The 13315-nt window shown below is 32.9% G+C and overlaps 1 protein-coding gene across 1 annotated transcript; it reads right to left on the minus strand.

Annotated features, from left to right (window-relative positions):
* Window positions 1-7797: 7797 nt before the first annotated feature.
* Window positions 7798-12388, minus strand: LOC114190608 (serine/threonine-protein kinase Aurora-3-like). Its single transcript, XM_028079561.2, has 6 exons — window positions 12148-12388; window positions 11728-11970; window positions 9060-9155; window positions 8541-8755; window positions 8385-8457; window positions 7798-8287 (listed from the first exon to the last, which is right to left on the minus strand). Exons 1-6 carry the CDS (start codon window positions 12271-12273, stop codon window positions 8189-8191), a joined length of 852 nt encoding a protein of 283 aa, XP_027935362.1. The 5' UTR covers window positions 12274-12388; the 3' UTR covers window positions 7798-8188.
* Between the last annotated feature and the right edge of the window lie 927 nt (window positions 12389-13315).

A 13315-nucleotide genomic window follows, 5' to 3' on the forward strand; every position in this document is an offset into this window, starting at 1 on the left:
TCCTTGTAATAATAATGTTTAACGTGTTTAGAACTACCCGATAAAGTAATAATAATAATAATAATAATAATAATAATGATAATAATAATCCTAATAATAATCATCATCATCATAATAAAAATAAGGGTTAAGTATGTTTTTAGTCCTTGAACTTTAATCCAAACTTGGAATTCATCCATGTCCGAAACTTTAATATATTTTGGTCCTTAAACTTTAAAAATGAATGAATATAGTCCATTTAACTCAATTACGCTAACTTTTCTTTAGGTGTCAAACAAATTTCCTGACAGATATTGAATCCAGAATGTGTCAAACGGTGTAAATAACCCAATACTACCTTTAGGGGACCTCAGATTGAGTCCATTTGTTCCACGCTTGGTAGATACAACTTGTATGCTCCAACTTGAGGGGGAATGTTACAATAATTACATCTATGTATCGTCATTAATCCTAAGTAGGGTGTAATGTGTTAGACAATTTATTAGTTATACCTATAATCATATCTAGTTATATACCTAGGTGTCTAGTGCAATCTTTTTATCTTCCATGTGCTCTTGAATCAGTTTTCCATTATAAATAGAAGATTATGAGAGGGTTTTATTAAGACCTTCAAGATGTATTTCTCTGTTTTTAATCTTAATTCAAACAAACAAACATCAAATTGAAATTTTAGCGATGTTTGTTACCATTTAATGAAATAACAAGGTTTGATGTCTAAAAGGCTTGAAGCCATTAAACCTCTAAAACCTAAAAACACAGTAACGCCACAACTCCCCAATAGCAGGTAGTACCAGTTACATGGTCGATATATACCATACTCTTGAGGTAATATTATTGTTTTTGCTTTTTCCACCAAAGCATATGGTACTTCCAAATCCAAGAGATGTTTATATAACATGTTACCAAAAAGCCCTAGTTAGCCTTCTAAGATTCATTGAATTAGACATAAAAAGCTAAAATGAATAAGGAAAAAACTAATATAAAATTATTTAACACAATAAATAGACAAACTTAATGAGTATTGGATAAAAGAATCCCTACCACATATTCATCCAACAAGCACCATTAAAATTTGTTGAATTCAATCAAATTTGACTTATTTTTTTGGCTATCAAGCATTAATCAATCTACAATAAAATGACATGACAAAACTCCTAGACTTTGTAGATATGCAAATGAGAGACATTTATGTAATCGGTAATATGACTCTCCAAACTGTCCATAGTAAGTTATGATACTCTTACAAATTTTCATCAACAAGAAATAAGACAATTTTACAATATATAAATAGGTGCAACACTCATATGATAAACCAATTTTATAAGTTTAAGTTACATTTCAAGTTCACTTTTTAATAGATATAGCATTAAACGAAACAAAGACACAGACATTTCATTTGTTTCTTGATTCTAATATCCACAAAAGTATTCATGTGTTACGTAGAGTCTAAGGGATAGCAAGAGAGTTCTATTTCATTCGTTTTTCATATCTTTATTAAAGTACTCATTTACAGTTAATCTCATCTAACCTAGAACTAACAAGGTAAACATCACAAATATTTTGTTTCTCTGATTGAAAGGTAGAGAAAGTAATAATTATTATTATTATAAATAAATTAATATCACAGGACCCATTATTTGACAAATTTACTTTTGGTTGAAAGAATTAATATGAAAAAAAGATTTTATTCAATTGATTCATTTGAAATAGTACATCAACTTCTATATATAGAGAATTCAAACCCTAAAGTAATAATTACATGAGATCTTTAGAACCTTCTAACAACTCCTAACAACTTCTAATAATATATTTAATATCCTACCAACAACTTTCAGTATTGCGTTTAATACCCAACTAACCACACTCTCTCTCAAACTAATGAATGGATATCTATTATTCTCAACTTACTTGTGAGATCATGAAATCACTCAATGGGAAGACCATTTGTATATAGATATGCTAACTGAAGTCTAGATGGGACATAGGAAGTAGTGATAAGACCATTATCTAGTTTCTCTTTAATAAAATGTCGATTTATCTCTGTGTTTAGTCTTATTATACTAAACTTCATTGTGTTGACTTGTTATCGCAATAAAGGATCATTGGTTCTTGACATGCCACTTTAAGATCATTTAGAATGATTCTCATCCATAACAATTCACACACCCCTTGTCTCATAGCTTGCAATTCAACATCTACATTAGACCTTACAATAACATTTTGTTTCTTACTTTTCTAAGTCACTAAATTTCCACCCAAGAACATGCAATATCATGAAGTGTACTTCCTATCTATGACAAAACCTGCATAATCAACATCAGTATACAGTTCCATTTTAATTTTTCATCTCTCTTAAACAATAATCCACTTCCTGGACTTGTTTTCAAATATTGAAGCATTTTGTTTATAGTATGTAAATATATCTCCCTTGTATCATGCATAAACTAACTGAGGACACTTACAGTATAAGCTATGTCTAGTCTGGTGTGAGCTAAGTAAATGAGCTTCCCAACAAATCTTTGATATTGGCCTTTATTCACAGTAAAACTACCTTCATTACTCCCAATTATATGGTTTTGTTCTATAGGAATTCTAATGGTCTTACAATCATACTTATTTCTTCATATCAATAACATACTTTCCTAGGGAGATAAAGGTGAATTTCTTCGAGAAAGCTACTTTCATCCTAAGGAAGTACTTTAATTTTTTGATCCTTCATTTCAAATTGGGCGACAAGCTTTTCTTTCAAGACTTGTTTTTCATGTGGATCATCTCCTGCAACAATCATATAATCAACATATTCCAATTGTAGTGTAATTATACCTTTTGGGAAATGCTTGATGAACATGGTATGGTCACCTTGACTTTATCGATACTCCATGGAGATCATAATCTGACTGAGTCTACCAAACTAAGCACGAGGTGGCTACTTGGGCCTATAAAAAGCTTTTTTCAACCCACATAATTTGTTCCCTTCTTGAATAAGCCTAAAGCTTGGGGGAATTTCCATGTAGACTTTTTCCTTTAATTGTCCATGCAAGAAAGCATTTTTCACATCAAATTGTTGTTATTCCTAACCAAATAAATTGTCAATGATAGAATGATTCTAACTATGTTCATCTTTGCCACTTAAGCAAATGTCCCCTCATATTCAACACGATAAGTCAAAGTAAATCCTTTAGCAACTAACATTGCTTTTTAAAGTTCTAATGTGTCATCAGATTTATACTTTACATTATAAACCCATCTACATCCTACTGCCTTTTTATCCAATGGCCAATTAACAATTTTCCAAGTTTGGTTCTTTTCTAAGGCATTCATCTCTTCATTTATGACTTGAACCTAATTATATATTTCAATGCTTCTTGAATTGAAGTAGGGACTTTAATTCCATCAATGGCAAAGAGGAAACTTTGTTGTTGCATAGATAGGTTTTTGGTGATCACAAAGTGAGAAATAGGATACTTGGTACAAGATTTGGTTCCTTTCCTCAAAGCAATAGGAAAGTCATCAAGGTTAGGTTCATATTCAATATTCAAGGAATTTTCCAAAGGTTTAATAGTGCCAAAAGAATGAGCACTTACACCCAAGCCAGATAGTTAGGTTTCTTTTATCTCCTCTGATATTTTATATGGTAGAAGTTCTTTGGATGACCAATTATTAAGGTTAACCCTATCTCGGGAAACAAAGTTGCCTTGTTAGGAGCAACTTCAGAAACATGGCTAATTTCTAGAGTTGATCCTGACCCGAGAACAAGGATGCCCTTGTTAAGAGCAGCTTCAAAGATATCCATATAGGATGTGTCGGGAATACCAAGAGTAGTGCGAGATGGTTCACGTATGAAAATGATAAAAGATGACTCAAAAGGTTCAAAAGAACTCTCCCCCTAAAGTTGAGGACATTCGTAAAATGATTTAGTTTCATCAAAAGTGACATTCATGAAGGTAAAAAACTTTCAACCCGAAGGATGATAGCAATGATATCCCTTTTTATTAGATGCATAACCAATGAATATACATTTAACAACTCAAGGATCTAACTTTTCACATAATTGACTACAGATATGGATAAACACAACACATTTAAATACTCGACTCTGAAGACTAGAGAGAAAAAGAACAGATGGAAAGAAGGAAATATGAACTCAATAGGACTCAGACCGTCTAGGACTCGAGTGGGTAATCAGTTAATAAGATATGCCGCAGTGAGGACAACCTCTCCCCGATAAGATTTAGGGACATTCATTTGGAAAAGAAGTGTTCATGTCACCTCAAGAAGATGCCTATTTTTTCTTTCAGCAATGTCATTTTTTTGGTGTATACACACAAGGAAATTCTTGAATAACACCATTTTCAGAACGTAAACATTTAATTGACTTTCCAAATTGTGTTTTTACCATATGGAAGAATTTAACAAATAAAGCAAAAACTTCAAATTTTTCTTTAATGAGGAAAGTCCATGTAACATAGGTAAAATCATCAATAAATGTGACAAACCATTTAGCACCAGAAATACTATAGTTTTATGCAGGCTCCCAAATGTCAGCACGAATTAAATCAAAAGGATGGACACTCTTTGTATTACTAGAAGGATATGTGGCACGATGGTGTTTTGCAAGTTGACATACATCATATTTAAATTACTCAACAAACTCTTTGGAAAATAAGGAAGGGGACATGAACTTTAGAATCGAAAATGAGGGATGTCCTAGACAACAATGGAGAAGCCAAATTTGAGACACAAAGTACTTGTTTTTGTACTAATAATATCTTTAGATTCCAAGTTGTTAAAATAATACAACCAATCCCAAGTCCTTACATAAATTTATAAAAACATTAAAAGATGAATTGAAGTTCTTTCCAGTCATAACCAGAAAGCAGGTACTAAAAGGTGACTTATTGATAAACTCCATCTGAGATTTCAAACGTTCAATTTCAGCACATAATTCATGTATCTCTAGAGTTAGAAGTGTTAGCACAAATGGTCTTGGTGATTTGGTGCTTGAAGATTTGATCAAGATGTATGAAGTCATTGCATTGGAACATGTTTGAACCATGATTAAATTGATGAAGAAATGAAGATTTGATGATTCACATGTTGATCAAGCCTTGTGTGTGTTATATCTGGATTACTCATGAAGAAAACAAGCTTGAAGATTGGAACTCTTAGTGTAGACCATTTAGCATTGTATAGATGTATAGGGTTTGATTGGTGTCGTTTAATCTATTGTATGGTTTTTCAACAGGTTAAATAGTTTCTTTTAACCTGTTGAATGATTTTTTAACATGTTAAAAGGTTTGTTACAGTAGTTTTATTTGTTACATATTTAATTAGTTGACTTATTTTTTAATCGACTAATTTCACGTAAGTTAAGTAAAACCAACCGGTTGAGTGATAAATCAACTTGTTGAATTTGTTAACAGATTAACTATAAGTTCAATTTTTCTCGATAAAGGGAAAGATTTACCATTTTTAAGTGCAAAATCATTGGATATTCTGTGGAAAACTCTCTTTATCGTACAGAAGTGTAGCCATTGCAGATTGATCTTGGATCTTTCTTAGAGCAATTTTTCTTAGTTTTGGAACTTGGTGAAAGAGTTTTGATTGGCTAGGGAAACCCATCATCCAGGTTTGATCTTTCTCAAGTTTCTGGGTGGTTCCTGGTGGTTTTCCAAGTCTGCAAGGGTGGTCTTGTTGTGCTTGTTTTGATTATTGTGAGATTCAAAGGTCTTAGGTTGTATTTTTGCATATTTTAAAAGTGTAATCTTGTGGATTTTGTAAATCTTTTGAAATAGTGCAAGTCAGGCTTAGATTGTCTTGACAAACTGGATATAGCTCAGATTTGAGTAAACCAATATAAAAACCTTATGTTCTTGTGCTTGCCTCTAACTCTTCTCTCTTGCTTTGTGCTTTAAAGTTTTAAGAAATTTGAATTGAATCATGTTTTAATTGTTCTTATGTGTTCTAGCATGATCTGAAGCTTGACTTATATTTGTATTACTCATTTGAATTAATATTGATAAGTCTTTCATGCTTTTGGTTTAAACCACAAATTCGAATTTCTGCAGAATTCCTAGTATTTCAGTCGACTGATTTTGTGTTTTGATATGTTGATTTACATAGTACTGTTAACTGTTTAATGAAATTACCCGACTATCACTGTTTTTGATCAATTAAAAGTGTACAGTCTAGTAGCTATTGCATCCTCATTTCATGGTTGATTTGATTCAAGTTAAAGGTATTTTAAGCTTTCAAAATTTAATCAAATTTTTAATTAGCCATTCAACCCTCCCTTTTTGGCATTTCAATACTCACAAGAAGCTCAATATTGCTTAGTGGAGTTGCCACGCTCCAGACATGGCAGCGGCGACAATTCTGATGATGGCAAAAGGTCCAACGAAAAAAGCTGAATGACAATTGCAACAACAACTCTAGCGAGGGTCCGACGACAATTGTGACAATGGTTTAAGCAAAGGTACGATGAAGGTCCGACGAAGGTCCTTCGAGATTCTGCGACATCTCCAACGAAAGTCCGATGACGACTCTGGCAAGGTGAAGGTTCGACAACAACTCCGATGGATAGCAAACAGGTTGCAAGAACAAAAAGAATCACAAGTTTGGTGCACTTCAGGCAACCATTAAAGGAATCGTGCACTCTGATACCAACTTGAAAGAATTAATATAAAAAATAGAAAATTTTATTCAATTGATTCATTTGAAACAATACATCAACTTCTATATATAGAGAACTCAAACCCTAAAGTAATAGTTACATGAGATTTCTATAACCTTCTAACAACTTCTAGTAATTCATTTAATATCCTACCTACAACTTTCAATATTGCATTTAATATCTAACCAACAACAGTTTTAGAATTGCATCACCCTTTAAAGCAACTCCGTTGGAATTAGAATCTAAATTTCATCATGGACAGCAAATATCCTAATTTGGCGACTAAATTCATATTACAAAAACATTTTTCCATTTAAAACTTATGAAAAAGAAAGACAAAATTTCAATATTCATTATCCAAATTTTAAGATGGGACTCACTCATCAAAGAGGAATCTTTAACATCATGTTCGTTTGTAGGGATACACTATTAAAAGAGAATAGCGAGCAAGGATTATGAGTGATTTGATGTGTTTGTTTGGGTGTATTTGAATGGAAGGAAAGGCACAGATCAGCGGGATAAGGTTAATCCCATCCCGCTTCATCTAATAAGATTTGCGAATGGATGGTGATAATTTACGAAGCTAACCTCGCATCATGTCCCACTTCATCTATTTCCATCCCCCATATATGTGTTGGATTTGTGGTACGTGATGAAGAACCCACCATTGAAGGTGGGCTGTGTGGTCCAACATGGGGAGAAAATGGAGTAATTGTAGGCAAAAATGGTGCATGAATGGAGGCCACACATGAATGGAGGCCACACATGAATGGAATCAATTCCAAAAGTTTTGGAACCAGATCTAAAAAATGTACACATGTTGGAATCAGTTCTGTTTTTTCTTTTTAACCTATTCCACTTTCTAAAAAATATGATAACAAATATTTAATTTTTCGAGCTTTATTATTGAAAATAAAAAACATTAAATTTTTTATACCAAATATATTATAATTTTTATTTATTTCAATTAATAATTTTATTCATCATAAAAAATTCAAAATAATTACAACTCATCTAAATATCATTTTATATTACTTTTAACACTAAGGACAATTAGGTCATTCTATATTTTCATCTATTAAATTTAATTTTTTTTAGTCACATCAATCAAATCATTCACAAACTTTTACAAAAATTACTTTTCAAATCCATTCCACTATCACTCCCAAATTCACAAAAAAAGAACAACATAAATATCACCTTTTAATCAACCCAAATCAATCCTCTTCTTCTCCCTCAAATCATCACCCACATAAGAACACACCCTAAATATAGAACACACCCTAAATATGAGGGTGGCATTAACTATTGAGCATGCCAAAATAAATCTTTGTCATGCCTGGTTTAGATCGGCATATACAAAATCCTAATGGTCCTAACCTCACGGCGAAGGTAATGAGTCATTCAAGCTGATGACAATACAATACAAAACACTCACATTGCTTACATTTTACATCACATACAGAATTCAGTTTTAATCCCTCGTTGCCAGTTAAATGAGTAATTAAGTCGGTATTACAAGCAGGTACCCGAAAAATCTGCATTCTTGATTATCCAAGGATGCTCCATTATCTTCTGAAGAGAGAGCCGTCGTGAGGAGTCCTTCACCAGAAGCTACATTAATTTATAGATTGCTGTCAGAAAGACCACTAATTTGTTCACTGAAAGAATTTACTTTGGCCAAGATATGAATACTGGGATGTTAACTTACCCGGCTAATCAGACTTTTGGCATCTAAAGAAACAGAAGGGTTGGAAGGGAAGCTTAGATCAACCTTCATTATCCTACACAAAGCTAAATACATTAAATACACAATGAAAGAACAACGTCTACTTTAAATAAACATATAGCCCAAGAATTTCTGTACCTTTTGAAGGTATCAGCTTGACTCTCAGCCTCAAATGGAGGGGCACCAAAGAGGAACTCATAACAAAGGATACCAAGAGTCCAGTTATCAACAGCATAGTCATGAGCTTTATTTTCAACCATTTCTGGTGCTAAATAATCCAATGTGCCACACATGGTATGTCTTTTGCTTTTAGACTGAACAGACCAACCAAAGTCTCCAATTTTAAGACGACCCTGCAATCAAGTCACTATTAGTTGAACATACACGTGCCCTTAAACCCCAAATATAATCAATTGGCTCCAACTATCTACCGAATGGATTCACTTTAAGTTTCTTTCATTTAGTCTCTTTTCGATGAGGTGTGGGGAAAAGGGCATTAGAGATTTGACTTCAATATCTATGAGCATTACAGCAAAAAACAGATTCGAGCACCTATACTAAAACTCCAGGCACGACGAGGGTTCCAAACATTGCCATAAGTGAACACTATAGTGTGGAAAAATACATCGTTGGCAGAGGAAGGATATTTTAGCATACCTCGTGATCCAGCAACAAATTTTCAGGCTTGATATCCCTATGAATAACATGCTTCTCGTGGCAATAAGCCAACGCCTTTGTGAGGCTCAAAATATACTGAAATTATCAAAGTAAAAGACGAAGTTAAGAGTTAACGTAATATGGAAAATTTACCTCAATAAAGGAGCAAACAAAGATAACGACACAAAGTGATTAGCATGTTGGAATCATCAAGGCCCACCAGAAAAAGATGAAAGCCCATATGGTTCAAAGATTACATCTAGATATTTGTTGTTATTATGTTACACTTAGAATTTTATGCTAGAATAAGAGACAGATGCCTCTTGGGATTGACTCACCAAAATAATTCAAGGTCTTTCTTTATAAGACCTACCCATGAAACAAGAAAGATAGAGAGTAAAATGTGCATATTCTTCTTATCTTTCATTAGTTTATTTTCTTCTTCTTTCAGGTGCATAACATTTTGGTGCTTTCATTGACCTACCTCCATGTCTCCTAAACCGAAAAAATGACCCAGATGAAACCTTGCAAACCTTTTTGGACAAATTAGCCAACACATGAACCCTAAACACCCTTCCTCAATCCTCCCAAAGTCCCTTACCACAACCCCGAACTCTTTTTCACACCACTCAAAGTCCATCTTCAACACCTTCCCTTAGTATAAAAAAACTTACCTCAACTCCAGGATAGATGGGCTACCGGTTTATATTACAATTGTGATGAAAAGTATTCTTCTGGCCACAAATGCACAACTAATCGTTTTTTAGTTTTAATAAGTGAAGAAGCCACACCAGAATACACCACTGCCGCTTACTCGGACATCATCACCACCCCTAATCTAGATGACCCCACTCATTTCCATTTCTCTTTCCAAGCTTTATCCGGTAGTCCCTCAGCTCAAACCTTAAGTTTCAAGGCCATATCGACAACCTCCCGATTACAATCTTAATTGATAGTAGCAGTTCCTAAAACATTTTACAAACCCACGTAGCCCATCACCTTCACCTTTGTACTATCTCTATTCAACCTTTTCAGTTATGGTTGGCAATGGGAAAGAATCCAATGTGTTTTCCTTTGTCCCAATGTCATGGTTTCTACCCAAACACACACATTTACTATTCACTTCTACTTCATTCCTATGGACGAAACTGACGTGATTCTCATTATGGATTGGTTACGTTCTTTAGGCCCTTTATAGGCCAATTTTTCCAGACCCAGCTTTCCTTTACTCACAATGGCTCCCTCATCACCCTACACAGTATAACAAAAATCTTACACAACCATGCTTCCCTTCACCTCCTAAGATTGTGGGATTGATATTCTAAAAATAAAAACATAATACACCCAGTAGATAAAATTAAAAAACAATAGGAATTAAATCTGAAACTTCCTAAAATATCTTGATAAAGGCCCACCACGAAAATATCAAAGTCCAAATGGTTCAAAGATTGCATCTAGATATTAGTTGTCATTATGTTATACTTGGGAATGTTTTCTGTTAGAATGAGAGACAAATGTCTGTTAGGGATGGACTCGCAAAAACAATTCAAGATCTTTATAAAATCTATCCGTGTAAGGAGAAAGACACATTAAAATTTGAAATTTCTTCTTACCTTTTGTTAGATCCTGATGCATAACACAGCTTTGTCCAAAATATAATATAATATAATATAGCGTCCATTTATTTATTTTATAAACAAAAGGAATTCTCTTGCAAAATTTTTCAGTACTTCCGAAAAAATTATCATTTGCTCGCAAAAATCCCTAAAATATTGTTTTCTTACTTTAATTCAAAAAATACACAAATATAAATAATTTGTATACATATCTTTTAATTTAAATCATGTTGAAAAACAAAACACAAACAAACAGCTCCATAGACTTTTCACGAAGTTTACACAATTAACTTCTCTATAAATCAATGAAAAATGATTCGTGAATACTAAAAAGATGCATCAACACTTAATATACACCTAGAGAGAGAGTAAAAATGATAGGTTATAGGTTATACAATGTGATAAGAAGAAAGAGATAGAAAGAAAAAACAAGTGTACAATGAGTATTGATAAAATGGAGGGTGTATGTGTATCATTGCTCTAAATTAACATTTCACTCTGCCAGCCACTACAACTAGTACACCTGCCGCAGTCATCATAAACAACTCATAATTTGATTTTTAAAAACTTTTCAAAGATTACTCCGACTTTGCATTCTGTTCAACCTCTTCAGAAACAAAAATCAAATTTCTAAAATTAAAAAAACTACAGCTGCTTTCTTCTCATACTCATCTTTTCTCAAGAATTAACACCCAATAATTGAAGAAATGCCAAGAACCAATGAAAAACATTTATCTTCCTTCCAAGTAGAAAGATGACAGCATCCTCCAAATCAAGCCAGAGGAAAGTAATGATAGAGCTAGGTCCTATTTGGGTAAACACTTCTCCACAAACACTCACAGGGTAAGAGAATAAGATGGTAAAATCAATTGAATTTCTCTCCAATATAAAAATCCATCATAACCTTAACTTTCAGAAAACTCATAATTTCTATAAAAACCAAAGTACACAAATCAATTTTGGTAAGCTGGAAGGAAAAAGAAACATCTGTCATGAATTATGAATTATGAAAGATCTTCAAAACATTGCACACACTTGAGAAAATAGATTACCGTAGCAGCTTCCTTCTCTGTAAAATGTCCCTTCTTTCTCATCTCTTTGTAGACCTCACCTTTATGAGCATACTCGAGAATCAAGAAAACACGGTCAGTGTCATGAAACCAACCATAAAGACGGAGGATGTTAGGGTGCCGAAGACTGGTCTGTATCTCCATCTCTCTCCTTAGTTGGTGATGAATTCTATACTTATCAATTTGTTCCTTAAATATAACCTTCAACGCCACAACAAATTTGCTCTGAAAACAAACTCAAATCATATTAAATACAAGAATTTAACTCTATTGGCTACTCAGGGAACAAAATCTACTGTTCTAAAGATCATTGCTTAAGTGAACATTCTAATACTTCAATTACTTGAATGAATCTGAAAATATATACAAAAAGAAAATAGGAATGAAGCGAGAATTAAGAACCTTGACTTCTCTGGCAACATAAACGCTGCCAAATTTGCCCCTGCCGAGAGGTTTACCGATCTCGAAGTCTTGGAGGGACCAATTTCGCTTTGAGTTTTCTTCTTCCGCTGGGTTTTGAGAAGCCATCTTTGGAGGAAAATGTAAAATTCGGTGGCGTTTCTCTCGGAAATTCAACTTGTTTCAACGCGCGCGTTTTTGAATGGCCCTAGCGTTACAAAGCAGGTAAGCAAAACGACAGTCGTTCAAGTAGGGACCAAGGATAATATCAATATGGCTCAAGGTATACTCTTAGGATGGCAATTAGGCCTGGCACGCGCGTTTCATTAAATTATTTACATGATAGTATTTAAATTATTTACACTATTTGACACATTTTTTCTTCAATGTTAACTTAAATATTATCATGAAATGTGCTTGAAACGTCAGATAAACTTAACAAAATTTGGTTAAAAGGACTAAATTCACGCATTTTGAAAGATGAAGGACTAAATTGATATAAAGTTTTGATGAGGGACTAATTCCAAAATTCACTGAAACTTGAGGGACCAAAAACATATTTAACCCTTATTTAAATTATAAAAAAGAAAGTTTATAAAGTTACGTTTTCTAGACTTTCTTACTTCTTCCCTTGGTTCTGCAACCGTAAAGCAACAACTTTCCTTCGTTCTACAACTGTAAAGCAACAACTTTCCTTTGTTATGCTATTGCTAACAAGTTTTCCAATTGTATTTCCTCTCAATTCAAGAGCTCCCAATCTCGATTCTTTCTTTTGTTTTTATTACTTGTGATTATAACATCTCATTTTACTCTAATTTATAGAATAATTTATCATCAACTCAAGAGCTCCCGATCTAGAATAATTTACTTTTGTTTATCATCTTTATTTTATTTTATTTTAATAGAAGGTATGGAAGATTATTTTTTATCTTTTTATTTCTATTTTTATTTAAATTTTTTTGGATTTATTTTAATAGAAGGTATAAAAGATTATTTTTATCCTTTTATTTCCATTTTTATTTTAATTTTTTTGGGTTTATTTTAATAGAATGTATGGAAGATTATTTTTTATCCTTTTATTTCCATTTTTATTTTAATTTTTTTGGGTTTATTTTAATAGAATGTATGGAAGATTATTTTTTATTTTTTATTTCCCTTTTTATTTTAAATT

This window comes from Vigna unguiculata, chromosome 7, assembly GCF_037176805.1.
Source record: "Vigna unguiculata cultivar grain cowpea cultivar isolate G323 ecotype 2 chromosome 7, ASM3717680v1, whole genome shotgun sequence".
NCBI lineage: Eukaryota > Viridiplantae > Streptophyta > Magnoliopsida > Fabales > Fabaceae > Vigna > Vigna unguiculata.